The sequence below is a fragment of the Anolis carolinensis genome, chromosome 6 (genome assembly GCF_035594765.1).
Source record: "Anolis carolinensis isolate JA03-04 chromosome 6, rAnoCar3.1.pri, whole genome shotgun sequence".
Classification (NCBI taxonomy): Eukaryota; Metazoa; Chordata; class Lepidosauria; order Squamata; family Dactyloidae; genus Anolis; species Anolis carolinensis.
The window spans coordinates 113,724,466-113,745,484 of record NC_085846.1 but is presented as its reverse complement, the minus strand read 5'-3'; the positions used below and the strand labels follow the sequence as shown (position 1 = coordinate 113,745,484).

The 21,019-nt window shown below is 41.5% G+C and overlaps 1 protein-coding gene across 1 annotated transcript in view; it reads right to left on the bottom strand.

Annotated features, from left to right (window-relative positions):
- mindy4 (MINDY lysine 48 deubiquitinase 4) overlaps positions 1 to 15,725 on the bottom strand; it is a 72,505-nt gene extending 56,780 nt beyond the window's left edge. Inside the window, exons 1-5 of the mRNA XM_008112215.3 lie at positions 15,524 to 15,725; positions 13,808 to 13,927; positions 11,838 to 12,034; positions 3,970 to 4,201; positions 907 to 1,358 (exon numbers count right to left, since the gene is read on the bottom strand). Coding sequence (XP_008110422.2) covers positions 907 to 1,358; positions 3,970 to 4,201; positions 11,838 to 12,034; positions 13,808 to 13,927; positions 15,524 to 15,586 — 1,064 coding nt within the window. The 5' untranslated portion in view covers positions 15,587 to 15,725. The remainder of the gene's footprint in view (positions 1 to 906; positions 1,359 to 3,969; positions 4,202 to 11,837; positions 12,035 to 13,807; positions 13,928 to 15,523) is intronic.
- Between the last annotated feature and the right edge of the window lie 5,294 nt (positions 15,726 to 21,019).

The window sequence follows — 21,019 nt, the reverse complement described above, 5'->3', positions numbered from 1 at the left end:
TCAGAGTGGCTTACAATTGATATGTACATACAATATATTATACTATTAGCATAGAACAATATTAGGATTATATATTACTACATTGAACTATACCACTATACTGTAATATTATTAGTAATATTACATGTAATATATAATACATAATTAATATTATTATATGGTATTATTATTGGTATTATATTGCATTACATTATAATATTACTATCAATATTATAGGTATATACAATATTATATTATAAAACTGAGGGTGGGGGCCAGGTAAATGACCTTGGAGGGCCGCATCCGGCCCAAGGGCCTTAGTTTGGGGACCCCTGCTATACATTCATGCATAAGTCTAGAAATTTTAGTATAAACAAAAATCAACTCCGAAAAGGTGAGTCAACATATCCATGGGTCAATGTGATCACGATACCTTAACTTTATAGAAAAAAGAACCATCTTCTTCACTGAGTAGAGTGGCAGGAACTTAGTTTGTCCAGAGATAACCTTTTAAAAAGCACCAACCCCCCTACTCTCTTTCCCGCAGTGCCACTTCTGGCCTTTTTAAATGCCTTGATAGGAAAATTGTGGTGGTAGCCAGCGATGTAACATTGATGCTTTCTCCTCTCTGCAGAATAACCCTTGATTTATCCATGGGTTATCTCAAAATCCATCATTTGGCCCCAAACCTGCCCTCTACATATGCACGAAGTTGACTTATACACATGAGTATATATTATCAGGCAATCACAAATAAGCTAGTCATAGGAACCATTGTTTTTACAGGAGCGCACTCTAGTGGTGTTTTAAACACACGACTGATTGAAAGGCACCACAGTGTAGAAATAAAAAGATTTAAAACGCATTTTGGTGTGTAGGTGCTTGGGGTGGTATTTGGAAAAAGAACACAATATAAACAGGTCCTACCTGCATTCCGAAACCCGAATGTCACTGTTTTTCAGTGATCTTCCTCTTTTTTCACTTCCCATAGATATCTGCTGCTGAAAAAGGTTTAAGCGAGTGCTTTTTTTGTTCTTTTCGATGCCGTGATTGGACATGGGCTTGCTTTCTTCAAGTTGATGTTCTGACAACAAATTGGCCAACAGTTCCCCTCTGCCACTGGTTGAATTTCTAGCTGTTTCATCCAATGTTTTTGCAAGCGGTCTGACTGATGTCATGGATGAAGGGTCGCTGTTTACATCCAGCAAAGGGGCATTGCATGAAGACACATCACTTGATGTTTGCTTGGCAATTCTCAGGCTCTCCAGTGAATCCTCCATTGGTGCAGTCAAAGAGGTGTTTGCATCCCCTTCCTCTCCATGTTGTGCTGGGCTGGCGATTCCGGAAAGCCTCTTGTGATGCCTTCTTTTTGAGGAATCCTAAAACCAAGGGACAAAATAGAAGGCAAAACATTAAAGTTTTGACACGTAACTCTAAAGCCATGTGCCAGACTGTGCATTTCCATCACATCGATCTCATTTTAACCGCTGTGGTTTAATTCTATGGAATCATACAATTTCTAGTTTAATGGGAACTTTGACTTATTTAGTGTCCTCTAAACTGAGAGAGTTTTCTTGCAAAGAATTCTAAACCTTTCCTCAAACTATACACCCCAGGATTCCATTATAGGTGCATCTAGACTGCAGTAGTAATACAGTTTGCCACTACTTTAACTGCCATAGATAAAGCTTTTCCCCTGACATTAAGTCTAGTCATGTCCGACCCTGGGGGTTGGTGCTCATCTCCATTTCTAAGCCGAAGAACCAGCATTGTCCGTAGACACCTCCAAGATGATGTGGCTGCCATGATCTCATGGAGCGCCATTACCTTCCAGCCGGAGCAGTACCTGTTGATCTACTCACATTTACATGTTTTCGAACTGCTAGGTTGGCAGAAGCTGGGGCTAATAGGGGGAGCTCACCCTGATCCCCGGATTCGAACCACCGACCTTTTGGTCAGCAAGTTCAGCAGCTCAGTGGTTTAACCCGCTGTGCCACCGGAGGCTCCTGAACTGCCATAGCCCCATGTTATGGAATCATGAGAGTTATGGTTTGGTGAGGCAACAGCCCATTTTAGCAGAGAAGACAGAAAGCCTCGTAAAACTAGCATTGAGCCATAGCAATTAACGCGGGGTCAGTCTGCATTAGTTCTACAGTGTAAATGCACCCAGAGAACCATGGCAGTTCAAGTGGGATCAAAAGATTTTCAATTGCATAGTGAATACCCCAACAGGTATGTTGTCATCTTCTGCCATCACTGTGCAGTACTAGTGTAGACTCTGACGAAACTACTCTTACAATTGCGAGAATCCACCAATCAACAAGGAAGATTCTAGAGCAGTGGTTCTCAACCTGGGGTCCCCAGGTGTTTCAGCCATGAAAACCACTGGGTATGTTTAGGTGAGGGAGCCCCTGATGGCGCAGCGTGTTAAGGCACTGAGCTGCTGAACTTGCAGAACGAAAGGTTGCAGGTTCGAATCTGGAAAGCTGAGTGAGCGCTTGCTGTTAACCCTAGCTTCTGCCAACCTAGCAGTTTAACAAGATGCAAATGCAAGTAGATCGATAGGTACCACTCCAGTGGGAAGGTAATGGCGCATCATGCAATCATGCCGGCCACATGACCTTGGAGGTGTTTACGGACAACGCCGGCTCTTCGGCTTAGAAATGGAGATGAGCACCAACCCCCAGAGTCGGATATGACTGGACTTAAGGTCGGGAAAACCTTTACCTTTACCTTATGTTTAAGTGAGTTACAAACACTCATCCCCAGAAAACCCATGATGAAGTGTAGCGGCAGTACTGCAATGGTTCTCAACCTGTGGGTTCCCAGGTGTTTTGACCTACAACTCCCAGAAATCCCAGCCGGTTTACCAGCTTGAGAACCATTGTTCTAGGGGTTATGATCTAGAAAAGTACATTTCCCATGCTCTAGGCCAGGGGTCCTCAAACTTTTTAAGTGGAGGGCCGATTCACAGTCCTTCAGACTGTTGGGGGGCCGGACTAGGATGAAATAGTCCAAAATTAGGATTGTTGTTGTTGTGTGCCTTCAAGTCATTTCAGACTTAGGTCAACCCTAAGTCTAAAGTGTAGGACAGAGGCCAGGTCAATGACCTTGGAGGACTTTAGTTTGGGAACCCCTGATCTAGACGATCTCATAAGACCATAGGTAAGCAATGAGACCTCCAAAGACCATCTAGATGGTCTCATAAGACCATAGATAAGGAAAGGGATCCTCAAAGACCATCTAAATGGTCTCAAAGGATGATAAGTAAGGAAAGTGACCTCCAAAAGCCATCTTGATGGTCTCATAAGGGCGTAGCTAAGCAAAGAGACCTTCAAAGACCATCTAGACGATCTCATAAGGCCATAGGTAAGCAAAGAGACCTCCAAAGACGAGGTAGATTTAGGTCAACCCTAAGTCTAAATTTTAGGACAGGGGCCAGGTCAATGACTTTGGAGGGCCGCATCTGGCCCCCGGGCCTTAGTTTGAGGACCCCTGCTCTAGGCTAAAGTATATTCAGTGTACATCAGATCTGTAAGATGGCCACTGTCTTACTACGACTTCATTGGAAGAAGAATGCACATTTTTGACGTAGTGTGCATCTACAACAGCCATGGGCAAATTTCAGCCCTCCAGGTGTTTTGGACTTCAACTCCCACCATTCCTAACAGCCGATAGGCTGTTAGGAATGGTGAGAGTTGAAGTCCAAAACACCCAGAGGGCCAAAATTTGCCCATGCCTAATCTAGAGTGTAGAATATATTCAGTTTGACACCACTTTAACTGCCATGGCCCAATGCTGTGGAATCATAGAAGCTGTAGTTTGATGAGGAACCAACACTCTTTGGCAGAGAAGGCTGAAGACCTTGGAAAACAACAACTCTTATGATTCCATAGCCAAGAGCCATGGAAGTTCAAGTAGTGTTGAAGTGCATTAATGCTACGGTGCAGATGCAATAAATCAAACAAAACAAATATGAAAAGGAAGAACCTCTTCAAAACTGGCAAGGAGATCGCTTGATCTGGTTTGGAGTTTCTCTCTCATTGCTGTTCTTGTCTCCACTGTTTGAAAATCCTCACTGTGATGAATGGCTTTCTTTGAGCCAGGATTCAGCAAGTGGCTGCTACTGAGCAATTTTTCGCTCTTGCTTTTCTCACTCTTCTTGTGCGAATGCCGTCTGAGTTGACCAGCTGGGTGGATGGGTTCTTCTTCAAATTCATAGCTAAAAAAAGGAAACAAGAGAGATTAAGTATCCCTTATCCAAAAGGCTTGGGAGCACACATGTATTGGATATTTAATTTCATTGGATTTTATTTAATTTTCACACTTTTGTACCATAAGAGTGAGAGGAAAGGCCAAGGAAAGTATAATAAATTCATTATGGAGTTTTTTTTCATAAGCTAGGCCTATCCATAAGTCTATACTTATACATTGCATTTTCTATTTCCCTGTGTTAGTAATGCCTGTATATACTCGTATATTCGTTAGCTTTGTCCATCATCTATCAATCAGTCTCTCTCTCTATATATATATACAGTAGAGTGTCACTTATCCAAGCCTTGCTTATCCAAATTTCTGGATTATCCAAGCCATTTTTGTAGTCAATGTTTTCAGTATATCGTGATATTTTGGTGCTAAATTCGTAAATACAGTAATTACAACATAACATTACTGCGTATTGAACTGCTTTTTCTGTCAAATTTGTTGTAAAACATGATGTTTTGGTGCTTAATTTGTAAAATCATAATAGGCATGTTTAATAGGCATTTCCTTAATCCCTCCTTATTATCCAAGATATTCACTTATCCAAGCTTCTGCCGGCCCGTTTAGCTTGGATAAGTGAGACTCTACTGTGTATATACACACACACACACACACACACACACACACACACACACACATTCAGGTATATATGTACTTCTATAATTTCTATAACTAGAAATTATTAGAATTTAGAATACCAGTATTTCAATATATGTACACAATGAAACATCTTGGAGATGAGATCCTAAAGACAAAGTTCCTTTAGATTTCATATCATACATAGTCTGGGGGTAATTTGATATGCATTATTTGTCGTAATTTTGCGTCAGAAAAAAAAGGAGTCACTCTCTTAGTCACACCTGGAGGCTCTGGTTAATAATAATAATAATAATAATAATAATAATAATAATAATAATAATGGGGTGTTGTGAGTTTTCCAGGCTGTTTGGCCATGTTCCAGAAGCATTCTCTTCTGACATTTTGCCCACATCTATGGCAGGCATCCTCAGAGGTGGTGCGGTCTGTTGGAAACTAGGCAAGTCGGGTTTATATATGTCCAAGGTAGGAAAAAGAACTCTTGTCTGTTTGAGGCAAGTGTGAATGGTACAATTGGCCACCTTGATTAGCATTAAATGGCCTTACAGCTTCAAGGCCTGGCTGCTTCCTGCCTGGGGGAATCCTTTGTTGGGAGGTGTTAGCTGGCCCTGATTGTTTCAAGTCTGGAATTCCCCTGTCTTCTGAGTGTTGAGAACATAGAAATGCTGGACCACTCTAACACAAAGGCGGAAACCATGAAAATGAACAAAATCGGGCTACCAGTATTACAACAACTCTAAAATCAGGGCAGTAAATAAAGAACAACACTCAATGGAAACCTCACTGGGAAAAAAAAGGTAATTACTCTCTTGTACAGGCATGGGCAAACTCAGGCCCTCGCTCCAGGTGTTTTAGACTTCAACTCCCACAGTTCCTAACAGCTGTTAGGAATTGTGGGAGTTGAAGTCCAAAACACCTGGAGGAAGGGCCCAAGTTTGCCCATGCCTTCTGACCCCTGTTTATGTATTTACATAACTTATTGCTTTATTTTGCTCTCTCCTTTGTCTCTTTAGATGTTTGAAAGTCAATACAGTAGAGTCTTGCTTATCCAATGTCCTGGATTATCCAACGCAGTCTGCCTCCTGCTGATCCACAGCTCTTTCTCTAGGCAGCAAGGACTGAACTTTTTACAGATTTAATTTCCAACAATGTTGTTACTATAAGTTCATTTTATGCAATTCTATCTTTATTTGTAGTTAATTTTAGTAGTTAATATTTTTGTACTCAATGTTTATAATACATTGTGATGTTTTGGTGCTAAATTTGTAAATACAGTAATAATTACTGCAAAACGTTACTGTGTTATTGAACTGCTTTTTCTGTTCATTTGTTGTAAAACATGATGTTTTGGTGCTTAATTTGTAAAATCATAACGTACAGTAGAGTCTCACTTATCCAACACTCGCTTATCCAATGTTCTGGATTATCCAATGCATTTTTGTAGTCAATGTTTTCAATATATCATGATATTGTGGTGCTAAATTCGTAAATACAGTAATTACTACATAGCATTACTGCATATTGATCTACTTTTTCTGTCAAATTTGTTGTATAGCATGATGTTTTGGTGTTTAATTTGTAAAATCATAACCTAATTTGATGTTTAATAGGCTTTTCCTTAATCCCTCCGTATTATCCAACATATTCGCTTATCCAACATTCTGCCGGGCCATTTATGTTGGATAAGTGAGACTCTACTGTAATTTGACGTTTAATAGGCTTTTCCTTAATCCCTCCTTATTATCCAACATTTGGATATGTTGGATAAGTGAGACTCTACTATAGTATCACACTAAGGTGTTTGAGGCTTTGGGGAGTTGCAATCCAAAAAGCCTGCAGCACAAGAGTTTAAGTATCGCTAATGTAATAGCAATTGCTCTCAAGCTGGGACCTTCTAACTGTTTTAGACTCCATTTCCCAGAAGTCTCGGCCTGCAGAGCCAATAGCCAGGAATTGTGGGAGTTGAAGTCCAAAGGGCTATGGTACTGAACATTAGCTTCTCTTCTGCATCTGCGCAGAAGGGCTCCAGCTTTCCTTCCTCTTCCCAATCAGCGGAGAGCCTTTTCCCTTCCTCGCCTCCCATTGGTTGGCTGGGAACAGGCTTGAAACAAAGCCAAGGAGAAAAAAAAAAAGAGAGCGTATGGAGGCAAGTGCGCATGCGTAGACTTTCTATAAATACAAGGCTCCCCACGAGGTTTTTGGCTATTTTGCTTTGCACTTGGGGGTTGTGCTGGAGGGATCTTTTGCAGCAAAGCTTTTAAATGGGAGGGGGGTGGAAGGGGTTGCATCATAAAGTAGGGCAGAAAGTGGTAATTACAAGTACAGTTTTAACCAGACAGGCTCTTAAAGGCTCACTAGCAGTGAAGGCTTAATAAGGGCTTAATAATTATGAAGGTGTTTTCCATCATATATGCAGGGAAAGGGAATGTAAAGCCAAATAATAGCAAATGCCACACCTGAAATGCAATGCAAGGCATCTTTAAGGGCTTCATAATGAAGTATATTTGCAGGAAAGGGAATGTAAAGACAAAGAAACAGTTTATAGCAAATGCCGCACCTGAAATGCAATGCAATATGTTTTAAAGGGCTTAATAATTATGAAGGTGTTTTCCATCATATATGCAGGAAAGGGAATGTGAAGTCAAAGAATAGCAAATGCCACACCTGAAATGCAATGCAATGCATCTTTAAGGGCTTCATAATGAAGTATATTTGCAGGAAAGGGAATGTAAAGACAAAGAAACAGTTTATAGCAAATGCCGCACCTGAAATGCAATGCAATATGTTTTAAAGGGCTTAATAATTATGAAGGTGTTTTCCATCATACATGCAGGAAAGGGAATGTGAAGTCAAAGAATAGCAAATGCCACACCTGAAATGCAATGCAAGGCATCTTTAAGGGCTCAATAATTATTAAGGTATTTTCCATATATGCAGGAAAAGGAATGTTAAAAACAGTTTATAGTAAATACTACACCTGAAAAGAAATGCAATACTTCTTTAAGGGCTTAATAATGAAGTATATATGCAGGAAAGGGAATGTAAAGCCACGTAATGGCAAATGCCACACCTGAAATGCAATGCAAGGCATCTTCAAGGGCTTCATAATGAAGTATATTTGCAGGAAAGGGAATGTAAAGACAAAGAAACAGTTTACAGCAAATGCTGCACCTGAAATGCAATGCAATACGTTTTTAAGGGCTTAATAATTATGAAGGTGTTTTCCATCATATATGCAGGAAAGGGAATGTAAAGTCAAATAATAGCAAATGCCACACCTGAAATGCAATGCAAGGCACCTTTAAGGGCTCAATAATTATGAAGGTATTTTCCATATATGCAGGAAAAGGAATGTTAAAAACAGTTTATAGTAAATACTACACCTGAAATGAAATGCAATACTTCTTTAAGGGATAATAATGAAGTATATATGCAGGAAATGGAATGTAAACTCAAATAGTTACAGCAATTATCACTTGTGAAATGCAATATGTGTCTTTTAAGGGGTTAATATTTATGAAGGCATTTTCCATCATATATGCAAGAAAACAAATGTAAAATCAAACAATTTACAGCAAATACCACACCTGAAATGAAATGCAATACTTCTTTAAGGGCATAATAATGAAGTATATGCAGGAAAGGGCGTGTAAAGTCAAAGAAACAGGTTATAGCAAATATCACATCTGAAATGCAATGCAATGTGTTTTAAGGGCTTAATAATTAAGAAGTTTTTCCCCATCATTTATGCAAGGAAGGGAATGTAAGTCAAAGAATAGCAAATGCCACACCTGAAATGCAATGTAATACATCTTTAAAGGCTTAGTAATTAAGTATATTTGCAGGAAAGGGAATGTAAAGTAAAAGGAACAATTTATAGCAGATACCACACCTGAAATGCCATGCAATATATCTTTTAAGGGCTTAGTAATTATGAAGGTATTTTCCATCATATATCCAGGAAAGGGAATGCAAAAAAAGTTTATAGGAAATATACCACATCTGAAATGTAATGCAGAGCTTTAAAGGCTCAATAATGAAGTATCTATGCAGGAAAGGGCATGTAAAGTCAAAGAAACAGTTTATAGCAAATATCACATCTGAAATGAAATGCAATGCATCTTTAAGGGCTTAATAATGATGAAAGGAAATGTAAAGCAAAAATTTATAGCAAATATCACATCAGAAAGGAAAATGAGGGGTTGAAGTTTCTTTTAGTTTGCAGTAACTTAAGAATAACAAGATTTTACTTGTTACCTGGCTCTTCACATAGCTTGAGGCGGGGGCACAACACAGTTGGTTAAAACACCCAAATAAAATATACCTTGAAATACAAATATTTAAAACACAATACTTAATAGAATGTAAATTTAAAGTTCATAGTTTGAAACTGACTTGCGTAAACTTGGCCTTAAATAATAAGTTTTGAGCTTGAAAGTGCTCCTAAAAAGCTGGCTTTCCCTTCTCTCTCTTTTTAAAAAAGTTCTACAAAAGGGCTGATTTTCAACAGTTCTTGTTCTTTCGATCTAAAGATACTCATCATTGATTTCTCTTTTGCACAGCGTTCAGTGACATGAGCTGCTGCTGCTGCTTATACAGGATCTCCCAAAAATAAATACATCCTTAACTGTTGGCATTCCTTCCCAATACTGTATGTATATGCATCCTTAAATGGGATTAAAGATCACAATAGTGAAGAATTGTGAATTTAGAAGATGAAAACTTCTAAGTGGCATTTGCAATTCTACTTTTAATAAGGCAGGAAAGCAGTGCATTGCTGATTAGGGATGGCAATTTAAACACTTTATGTGGAGTTGCAATTTAAGATGGAATTTGTAAATGACTAAGCTGCTATAGTGGCACCCCACCCCTTCAATATAGGTGCATTTCACTTGGTTTTCTAATCATTAAAGTGACTATCAGTTGCTGAAAGATGCCATTTTTGGTACACTCCTTCTAGATAAGACTTGATTCTTCCCTGGCAATAAAAAGTATTAGGTACTTCCTTTAAAGCTGCTTTTTGCAAGCAAATAATTGAATAATAAAAGCTTGATTACTGTCACAATATAATTAGACTGTTGAAACACCCCAGTGACTTCTCTTTGTTTTAGTTGGGGTTTGTGATTTAGGGGATGGCTTGGAATATTACCAAGAATAGATTACTTTTCATCCTAATGTGTATTTCCCTAAGAAGTATAAAATGAGTTTCTTGAAAAATTATGAAAAATATAGCTAATAATTTTAGAGAGAAAAAGCAGGCGGGAATTTAGAAAAGCAATTGGAATGTTGCTGTTCACTATGGTAGCTCATAGTATAAATTGGAAGTAGCTGTGTTAATGGCTAAAAAAAGTATGTATGTAGACTGAGATTTCCAGAGAACAAATGTTGACCCTCCTTCCTAAGCCACCCTAGGCATTAGGGTTTGTCTAATATTCAGAATTGTTAAAGCTTGGGGGTCTATAAGAAGAGGGTGTATTTCTAGTCCTTACAGGAAAAGATGCAAAGATTAGTAGCATTTATTGTCCAGCAGCTACTTCAAAGTCATTTTCTTAAATGATGCTGATTTAAAGTGTGCCTTAGTTGTGCGTACTTGCACAGTGTTATAGAATCATAGAATAGTAGAGTTGGAAGAGACCTCATGGGCCATCCAGTCCAACCCCCTGCTAAGAAGCAGGAAATCGCATTCATAGCACCCCCGACAGATGGCCATCCAGCCTCTGCTTAAAAGCCTCCAAGGAAGGAGCCTCCACCACAGCCCGGGGGAGAGAGTTCCACTGTCGAACAGCCCTCACAATGAGGAAGTTCTTCCTGATGTTCAGGTGGAATCTCCTTTCTTTCCTGTAGTTTGAAGCCATTGTTCCGTGTCTTAGTCTGCAGGGCAGCAGAAAACAAGCTTGCTCCCTCCTCCCTATGACTTCCCTTCACATATTTGTACATGGCTATCATGTCTCCTCTCAGCCTTCTCTTCTGCAGGCTAAACATGCCCAGCTCTTTAAGCCGCTCCACATAAGGCTTGTTCTCCAGACCTTTGATCATTTTACTTGCCCTCCTCTGGACGCTTTCCAGCTTGTCAACATCTCCCTTCAACTTCGGTGCCCAAAATTGGACACAGTGTGATTCCAGGTGTGGTCTGACCAAGGCAGAATAGAATAAGGGGGAGCAGGACTTCCCTGGATCTAGACGCTATTCCCCTATTGATGCAGGCCAGAATCCCGTTGGCTTTTTTAGCTGCCGCATCACATTGTTGGCTCATGTTTAACTTGTTGTCCACGAGGACTCCAAGGTCTTTTTCGCACACACTGCTGTCAAGCCAGGCATCTCCCATTCTGTATCTTTGCATTCCATTTTTTCTGCCAAAGTGAAGTATCTTGCATTTGTCCCTGTTGAACTTCATTTTGTTAGTTTCGGCCCATCTCTCTAGTCTGTCAAGATCGTTTTGAATTCTGCTCCTGTCTTCTGGAGTGTTGGCTATCCCTCCCAGTTTGGTGTCATCTGCAAACTTGATGATCGTGCCTTCTAACCCTTCCTCCATAGCTCAGAATCAAGGGATAAATGGTTTAGATATTTCAAAGTAATACACTTGATTAAATATAATGAATTTGTGCTGGCCTTATTATTTTGAAATGAAATCAAATTGTATTGGAAGGAATATCTGGAGGGTCCCAATTCTTTGCTAGTGTAATTGGGCCTAGAGAAAAATAAGGGCAACGGTGATGGGCAGGTACAACTTAAAACTTTTTGGGAAACCGTAAAAATCCCATAAAATGGAAGATTGTATTTTGACCAGATAAAATTCTTCACAATGAAATAATTGGAACAGTCATATGGCACTTTCATATTTTGCTCCTTGTAGAAATTACTGAATTTCAAAATGAGAACCAGAACTGAATTTGTTAATAATATTAACAGAATTTTGAAATAGGTGTGTGTGTTTTCAGCACCTTGAGAAGGTCAAAAAACAGCTTTTAGAAATTGAGAGTTAAAGTATGCTTTTGTACCTGTAGGCTTCAGTTTTGTTTTTTTCAGGCAGTTCACGCGTAACTTCATCAGACTGTGATTTCTTCAACACAGAGGTCTCTGCACCTCTAGGCTGCTGGTTTTGTGGGGCCGGTGGACTCGCCTTCATGGTGCTGGTGAGCTCCAGAAAATAGTTGGTCATGATTTCAAGAATGGTTTTTAGGGGGTTCTCCTTCGCCTGCAATGCAAAGGATTCGGTAAACAAAACCCTTAAAAGGTGTTGAGTACAGTAGAGTCTCGCTTATCCAACATTCTGTCTTAGCCAACGCACTCTGCCTTTTAGTAGTCAATGTTTTGTGTACTAAATGTGATATTTTGCTGCTAAATACGTAAATACAGTAATTACTACATAACGTTACTGTGTATTGAACTGCTTTTTCTGTCAAGTTGTTGTAAAACACAATGTTTTGCTCCTTAATTTGTAAAATCATATTGTAATTTTATGTTTAATAGGCTTTTCCTTAATCCCTCCTTATTATCCAACATTTCCACTTATTCAACGTTCTGCCAGCCCGCTTATGTTTGATAAGCGAGACTCTATTGTACTTGAAATCCCCTTTGTAGAAGCAGGCTATTATATCACCTTGGCATATTTGAAGTGTAATTCTTGGCCCAATGATCAGTCATGATGTCCTAGAAATAATCTGTTAGATTACATACCAGTTCTAATAACTTATGGGTTGTTACCAGAAAATTTTTGAATTTAGAAATGATGCCTCTGATTTACAATTACAGTAGATATTTCACCCTAGAAGGACCTACCCAAGGGAGATGCAGTAATTTACCAAAGCATTGTTTTCTGGTAAATGCAGGGAAATGGTCCACAATAATGTAAAGAAATAGATGATAGCGAAAAGTACAAGATTTTATAGTAAAACACCCCTTTGGCTCTCGCCCACCACAAAAGGGAGATTCCAAGAGAATTAGTATACCCACAAACACCTATTGATAAAACAGAATATGTGGTCTCTAAAAACTGTAGAAGAATTGAGAACAGAAGGCAGTAAGTTGATCTGGTTCCAATACATGCAAATTAAGGACAGTTACCAGGAAGACAGGAAACACGACTTTGTACCTCAAGAACAAATATGGGATGTAATAATGTGCAAAGAGAAGAAATAATAAGTATGTTATACCAGAAACTCCTAGAGTGGAACACAGCAACGGGACTGATCAAAGAAAACATGATTAAGTGGGCCTCGGATATAGGCCACTCCATCTTATTAGATGACTGGGAAAAAGTACGGAAAACTAAAATAAAATATTCTAGATCAATAAAAGTAATACAAAATTCGTACAAAATGTTTTATCGATGGCATCTCACACCTCAGCGACTGGCAAAGTTTTACAAAAATCAAAGTAATAAATATTGGAAATGCGGTGAGGAAGTGGGAACTTTCTTCCACTCATGGTGGGCTTGCAAACCAATAAAAAATATTGGAAAGTAATACGTGAGCACTCCCAGAAAATATTAAAGTTGAAGTTTGAATTTAAACTGGAATATTACTAAACATCCTTGACTTTGAGATAGAGAAAAATAAAGATAAAATATTGTACTATCTGACTTCAGCAACTAGAACTCTACTAGCCCAGAAATGCCACATAAAAGAAATTCGACTCTAGATACTTGGATTATTAAAATAATGGACTTTATGGAAATGGACTCCCTAACCTTTTTATTGCAGGACCAGAAAACCAGATGCCGAATGGACTGGTCAACTTATAAAGAATTTCTCCAGGAAAGAAAAATCAACATGGCAATAGATTAACTCAACCATAACAGAGCTTAACTATGTATATGTGAGCCTTACTTTTTCAACAGGGATGTGCTTGTGTCATGGCCACAAACGCACAATAAAGAAATGTAAGACACAAGCTATATCTTTACAGTTCTCCTGTTAAACTGCCTGCTTTTTATGGCATCTTGCAAAAGAGGGGAATCTGCATTTACCTTGTTCAATTTGTACAAAGATTGCAGGTGTAAAATGTTACGAAGCTCATTTCTGTTGTTGATGCTGAGAGCTGTGCGCGGGAACTCCTCGTCCATTGCCGTGCTTGTCTTTTTCAAGCCCTGTGGGGAGGAGAACAATTTAAATGTAACAAAACAGGCAAAGATAACCCCAGTTCTTCAGAATTTGATTATAAACATGGTTAGGATTCTTCAGTGTTGGTCATATGCAACACAAATGGACAGAACGGTTAAGTTTCTGTGTTGTCGACGGCACAGCCCAGAAAACATACAACAACCCCGTTTAAGTTTCTCTTATCTGAATTCGGGATAGAAGTTCGCAGTACTAAAAAACCCCAGAAGACTTGGGCAATAACAGACAAGCAAAGCTATATTATCTTTGGGAAATACAGAAAATTTGACAAGTAATCTCAAGTTGGCAGTTTCATAGGATTTGTTCCTCTTTAAGGGTATAAGAAAGCAACAATTCAATTTTCACAACTCAATTTCAGAGTCAACATCACATCCAGAGAGAAGCTGAAGTAAATGTGGGAGGGGGAGGTGTTTTTACTACCCTTGGGGGACTTTTAAAAGACTGATTGCTTTATTAGTAGCATATCTGACATTAGAAGTCTCAGGCTCTGTTCTTTCTCAATTCATCAGATCATTCCTGCATTTTTCAATAAGTACAATACAATTGGTTATCATTATCATTAGGTAAAGGTAAAGGTTTTCCCCTGACATTAAGTCCAGTCGTGTTTGACGGGGGGTTGGTGCTCAACTCCATTACTAAGCCGAAGAGCCGGCATTGTCCATAGACACCTCCAAGGTCATGTGGCCAGTAGGACTGCATGAAGCGCCATTATTTTCCTGCCGGAACGGGTACCTATTGGATCTACTCACATTTGCATGTTTCCAACTGCTAGGTTGGCAGAAGCTGGGGCTAATAGCAGGAGCTCACCCCGGTCCTAGGATTTGAACCGGCGACCTTTTGGTCAGCAAGTTCTGCAGCTCAGCGGTTTAACCCGCTGCACCATCAGGGGCTCCTTTTACCATTGTTTATTTATATCCTGCTTTTTCTCTCCATACAGAGACTCAAAGCGGCTCACAAATTAAAAGCACTGCAATGCAACTTACAGAAATATTAAAACAGTGTTAAACATCATTAATATTTTAAAAAATTGGTTAAATCCGAAAAAGCATAGGAAGCATATAAAATGACAGCAGGGTTGGATTAGATGGCCTATGGTGATCTCTTCCAACTTAGTATTATATGACCAGTGAGAGTTCTTTGATTGTCTACGTAGATATTATCTGAGAGTAAAATTCTGTCCTAATGATGTGGTCCGATGGGCCAGACAAACACTGCTAATGAAGCATTGACTGTCCCACAAAGAATCCTAAAGCACTGAAACGTTGCCGTCATATGCGGGGAAGGGGGATCTCTGAGTGAAATAGGGATGTGCTTCCTGCATTCCTTGTGATCAAAAATGCATTGTGGGAAATGTAGTTATTGGAGGAGGCGGCAGGCAAGCTGGAACAAAAGGCTAAAAATGCTAGCTGCAAAAGCTAGTAGGATCCCTACTTCTAATCATGGCAAAATTTAACAGGGCAAAGGATTCAGGCTTATTTTTGTTATAGCAAAATGCATTCGTTTGAAAGGAACAGTTTTACAGATGCACTTAAGTATCTTGAAGCAAAAAAAGGAGGCTTGTTTACCTTTTTGCTGAGAAATTCTCTCACCAAAGATGCAGCCACCTCTTCCACAATGGCATTTTCCATCTTTCCCCTGCTGCCTTTTAAAAAATAAAATGATAGGTGAGCTGGCTGATGTTGTGATGTTTTTCCTGCTGTTCAGGCAGTTGGCTGCTGCCTTCCTGGGCTCGGATTTCACACTGCCCTCCCATTCCGTCAGTCAGTTACTACGTTGTCGTTGATACGTTGCCATGGCAGTTTCGTCATGAGATGAGAATGTGCTTCCCATTGTGTTCCCACCTCCCTTTGTGGGTTGTGCAGTGGAAGAGTATGTGTGTGTGTGTGTAGATATACACACTTAAAGATAATCTTAATTTGCTGGGGCAAGTGTTTAAAAGACCAGTTTTCATTCTCTGGAGAATATTAAATGAATGCAGAGGTGGTGGTAGTTGCCAAAGGTGCTGGTCTTACGTTTTATATAGAATCATAAAATCATAGAGTTGGAAGAGACCTCATGGGCCATCCAGCCCAATCCCATTCTGCCAAGAAGCAGGAAAATCACATTCAAAGCACCCTCGGCAATGGCCATCCAGCCTCTGCTTAAAAGCCTCCAAAGAAGGAGCCGCCACTGAGAGAGAGAAATGAAGAAATGATACCCTGCCATATTAAAGTGCAGTGTTAGAAAGCAGAAAAAGCCTGCAACATGGTTTATTCAGCTTGCTTGCACTATATCCAGATCGCCACATATTCAGATGTGACTAAACTTGCCTAGCAACATTTCCTCAATAGCTATATAAAGAATATGTGGAAATAAGGAAGAAAACTAGTCAGACAAGGCTAGACAACAGGCATATATGACAAATAAGAGGGACGTGGACAACAGGGAGATGTGACACATAGGAATATACAAGAAACAGGGATGAACTGGTCAAGGGATACACGTGGACAATGCATGGACATAGATAGGGAACCAATCAGATAATGCCTGCACACTGTATGGGACCAATGGTTGTAGAGATCAATGTATGGGAATGAGAAAAGAAAATGTTTAAAAAGGTCACCTATTGCCACGTTGGGCACGGCAATCTTTCGAAGCCCACTCCGGTGGTATGATTGACCGTCTTCTCACTGATCAGTCAGAATAAAGAAGCCTTGTTGTACCTGATGACAGACTCCATGTTTCCTTCAGCAATTTGGTAAGCATAACCCTGAACCCTATAGTCTGTTACACCACCACTGTCCAGGGGAGAGAGTTCCACTGCCGAACAGCTATTACAGTGAGGAAGTTCCTCCTAATGTTCAGGTGGAATCTCCTTTCTTATAGTTTGAATCCATTGTTCCACATCCTAGTCTCCAGGGCAGCAGAAACCATATAGTTACTTACCTGTAACTGTGTTTCTTTGAGAGGTGTTCTGTGGAATTTGCACATATATGGGACTTTGTCATGCACCTGCGCAGCAATTCGGAACCTTCTAGAATGCCAAATGAAACATTTTGGTGGAAGCCCTGCCCACACACCCCAGTATAATATATATAGTCCAGTGGGTGGTGCTAGCCTCAGTTCTCAGCCACCAGGAAGCAGCTGGAGCACCGTGGCATGAGCACTGCAGGGAGGATAGACGGGTTGTGCGAATTCCACAGAACACCACTTGAAGAAACACAGTTACCGGTAAGCAACTATATCTTCTTCGTGGTGCTTCTGTAGAAATCACACATATGGGAGACTAACAAGCTACTCACCCATGATGGCAGGTCATGCCACACATGAGAAGAGAACAGCTCTCCTGAACGCTGCATCCCTCTTTGCCAGGATGTCCAATTTGTAATGAACAGAGAAGGTAAGCAACGAAGACGACATCGTGGCTCTGTATATGTCCTCCAAGGGAACTCCTCTGAGGAACACCTGGGAGACTGCAAGGGCCCTTGTAGGAGTGGGCCACCACATGCTGGGGAGGATCTTGACCTGCCGACTTGTATGCTAGTCAGATGGTAGACACAATCCAGGACACTAGGTGCTGGGAGGAAACTGGGGTACCGAGAGCATCAGCCCGATTCTTCAAAAATAGCCAAGGTGATTTTCTATAATCCGATGTTCGCTGGACGTAAAATGCCAGCACTCTTCTCACATCCAGAGTGCAACTCCTCCTCTAAAGGCGAGGATAGGTTTTGGAAAAACGGCAGCAGCGAAATGTCTTGGCACATGTTAAAGCTGGAGACCACTTTGGATAAAAAGGTGACATCTGTCCATAAAACTACCTTATCATTAGGGCGGACCCGCCATACCTGTGTTTTCATAAGGGCACAGAACTCACTAGCCCTTCTTGCTGATGTCACAGCCACCAAGAAGGCCGTCTTCCAGGACAGGTAACAGATCTCACTGGAGGCCATCGGTTCAAATGGTGGTTTTGAAAGCTGTGAGAGAACTAGCTCTAGACTCCATGCAGGGGACGGGGGTGTTGCTGGAGGGTGCAGGTTCTTAAAACCCCTCAGAATGAGCTTGATCAAGGAGTCCTGAAAACAGGATTGTCCCAGGGGCCCCTTTCTGTACCAAGACAGGGCGGCTACATAACACTTGAATGAAGCAAGAAAGACCCAACCTAGAGAGGTGGACTAGGAAATCCAGAATCACTGATGTTTGGGCAGAGATAGGGTCCAACCCTCTGGAATCCGCAAACTCCTTAAACCTAGCCCACTTGTATCTATATGCCTGTTTCGCTGAAGACTTCTGGGCTGCTTGGAAGATGGCCCTCACAAGAGAGGAGAGATCTCACGATGTCTGATTCTCCACCCCGTGAGGGGCAGCAACTCTATGTCCAGGTGTCTGACACGGCCCTGGTGGAGCGCAAGTAGATCTGGGGAGGTCCCGTGTCGAAGGAAGTCACCCCTGGCAGCCTTCCACAGCGGTGCAAACCAAGGTTGGCGTGGCCACCATGGAGTCACCAAAATGCAGTCCGCGTTGTCCAGTAATATCTTTGCGATTGTCCTGCCTATCAGCGGAAGAGGAGGGAACGCATATAGGAGATCCCCCATCCACGTGAAATTGAACGCGTCCCCCAGGCACCTTTGGGATGCGTGTGTTCGGAGATGGGTGCAGAAGTCAGGACACTGGGCATTCTCCAGGGACGCAAAGAGATCTATTGCTGGCCAACTCCAGTGGTGCGCTAGGAGCCAAAACTCCCTGGTGTTCAACTGCCACTCGTGGTTGGTTGAAGATGACCTGCTTAGAGCATCTGCCAGGACATTGTCTTTTCCTGGGAGATGAACGGCTTGGAGCCTTATGTGGTTTCTCACACACCACTCCCAGATCCATTAACGTGAGGTGAAGTAGTCTCCTCGAGTGTGTCCTGCCCTGCTTGTTCAAGTAATACTTCATTGTCATGTTGTCGATCACTAGATAAACATTCCCCCTCGGAGGAGACTCTCAAAGGCATGTAGGGCTTTCTCGGCAGCCAGCAGCTCCAAAAGTTTGATGTGCAGGGCTCGACAATGCTTTGCCCACCTTCCGTTGACTGTGAGACCTTCAAGATGTGCCCCCCAGCCCTCCTGGGAAGCATCCGTTGTCAGTTCATGTGATGGTATCGAGGGATGGAAGGGCATACCGGCAAGAAGATTGTGTCATTTTGCCCACCACGTTAGAGTCCGTAGAACATCAGCTGGGGGCCACAGCAACATCCGTTGACGGTCGCAGCGTGGGTTGAAGGCCACCAGAAACCAGTTCTGTAGAGACCTCATTCTGAGCCTTACAGGGTCTATAAGAGCCGTAATTGAAGCCATATGGCCCAAGTTAGATTGGATGTGCCACGCCAAAGCATGCCCTTTTGTACAAAGGTCCAAGACGATCACACGGATAGTATGGAAGCTATCCTCTGGCAAATAGGCCCTTTCGGTGGATGAATCTATCACAGCTCCGATAAACTGAATCTTTTGTGTAGGCTCCGCGTAGGACTTTTCTTCATTCACGACTAGACCGACTGTCTGCAAGAGAGATAAGGTGAATGACACATCAGTTTGGAGATGGGATTTGGAGTCAGATGATAAAAGCCAATCATCGATGTAGGGGAAAAGCATAATGCCTCTCTGCCTCAGGAATGCAGCCACTATGGACATGCACTTCGTAAAGACTCATTGCTGGAAGTAACATTGGCGTTTGGAGCTCTGACCTTGAACTGTTGCTTTTCTTGGGAGTCATGAATTTTGGACTTATCCTTGGGCTTGGGTTTTTGGGTTGACCTTGGCCTCTGACGCATGGATTTGACTTCAGATCTTGGAATGGACTCTTGGCTTCTCTGGTGTCTTACCCTTCTGTAGTTGCCTCCTGGCTGGACCGTTTGCCTTGAACTTGGACCATTCGTTTACTTCCTGCTTGTAAACTGGGTCTCAAGGCTCATGACAACCAGCACTGGTTTCTGTGGACTCAAGAACAAACACATTTCTCTCTAATCAAGCTTACCATCTACTTGGTAAATAGTAAGCCAAGGAGTCAGTCGGTGAGATGTGGGACCATTTTTCCCATACATGCAGGAGGGTTGACTTTCAAGCTGTGCCACATGTATTATTACTGTCCTTTTTTTTTTGTAAAGCCCCTTTTGCAACAGAGTTTTTCAAACAAGGGCAAAGCTACAGACAAATCTGCATATAGGATTGCTGGAAAGTAGCTGATGGGTAGAAGGTAGCAACTTGCTGCTCTCCCTGCTATAAGGCTTGCCAGTTGCAGTCTCAATTGGCACAGTGGGGGGCGGTAATGTATTGAGGCTTCAGGGGCCAATGAGACCCGCTCTGGGGCTGAGCCCTGGGGCAGCCACCGCACTGGCTCTATATGGCTGAAGACCAGGCTGAAGTGGGATGACTGTAAGCCAGTTCCAGGCAATGTGCTGGTCACACCCATGCTAAATGTCTTTATTGTTAATGTGTCCAGACTTTTCTATCAGTTTGAGGAGTGCTGGATTGCCTTCCTGTTTAAGCAAGAAACCCCGTAGAATTGATGTCCACACTATTGCTTTCAAGAAACAAGAACGATTTATTAATTGGTCTGTGGCCTATCCATCCAGGCACTATCTTGATACAACCAAGTCCTTACTTAAAGTTTGAAGGTAACTGGTTGTTCTTGAAGTTGCTAGTCGTGGATGATTCCAGAGACAAAGAACAGATAAAAGTTTCCCTTGCTCACTTTCTCTGGGAGAAGGGCCTCTGGGGCGCCTAATGCCCAAGGTAGTCAAGCTTGAAGTAGAGAGAGCAGGTCCCTCCTATTGAGGTCTGGCACCTTATTGAAGGCGCTGGAAATTCCACAGACTGTCACTGACCAGTTAGGCCAGTATATCTGGATGAGTTCCCAGATTAGTTAGTTATTAGCTTGAAATGGCTTGTCCAAGCCTGGATCTCTAGGACCAACTACAGATGCGTCTTGCTTCCAAGATTCCCTGGTGGCAATAATTTTAAACTAAAGATGGCTCTCATTCCCTGGGCAAAAAGGGGCAGGCAAACTTATTGATCCAGACCAGGAGGGGTTTCTTTAAGCTCCAA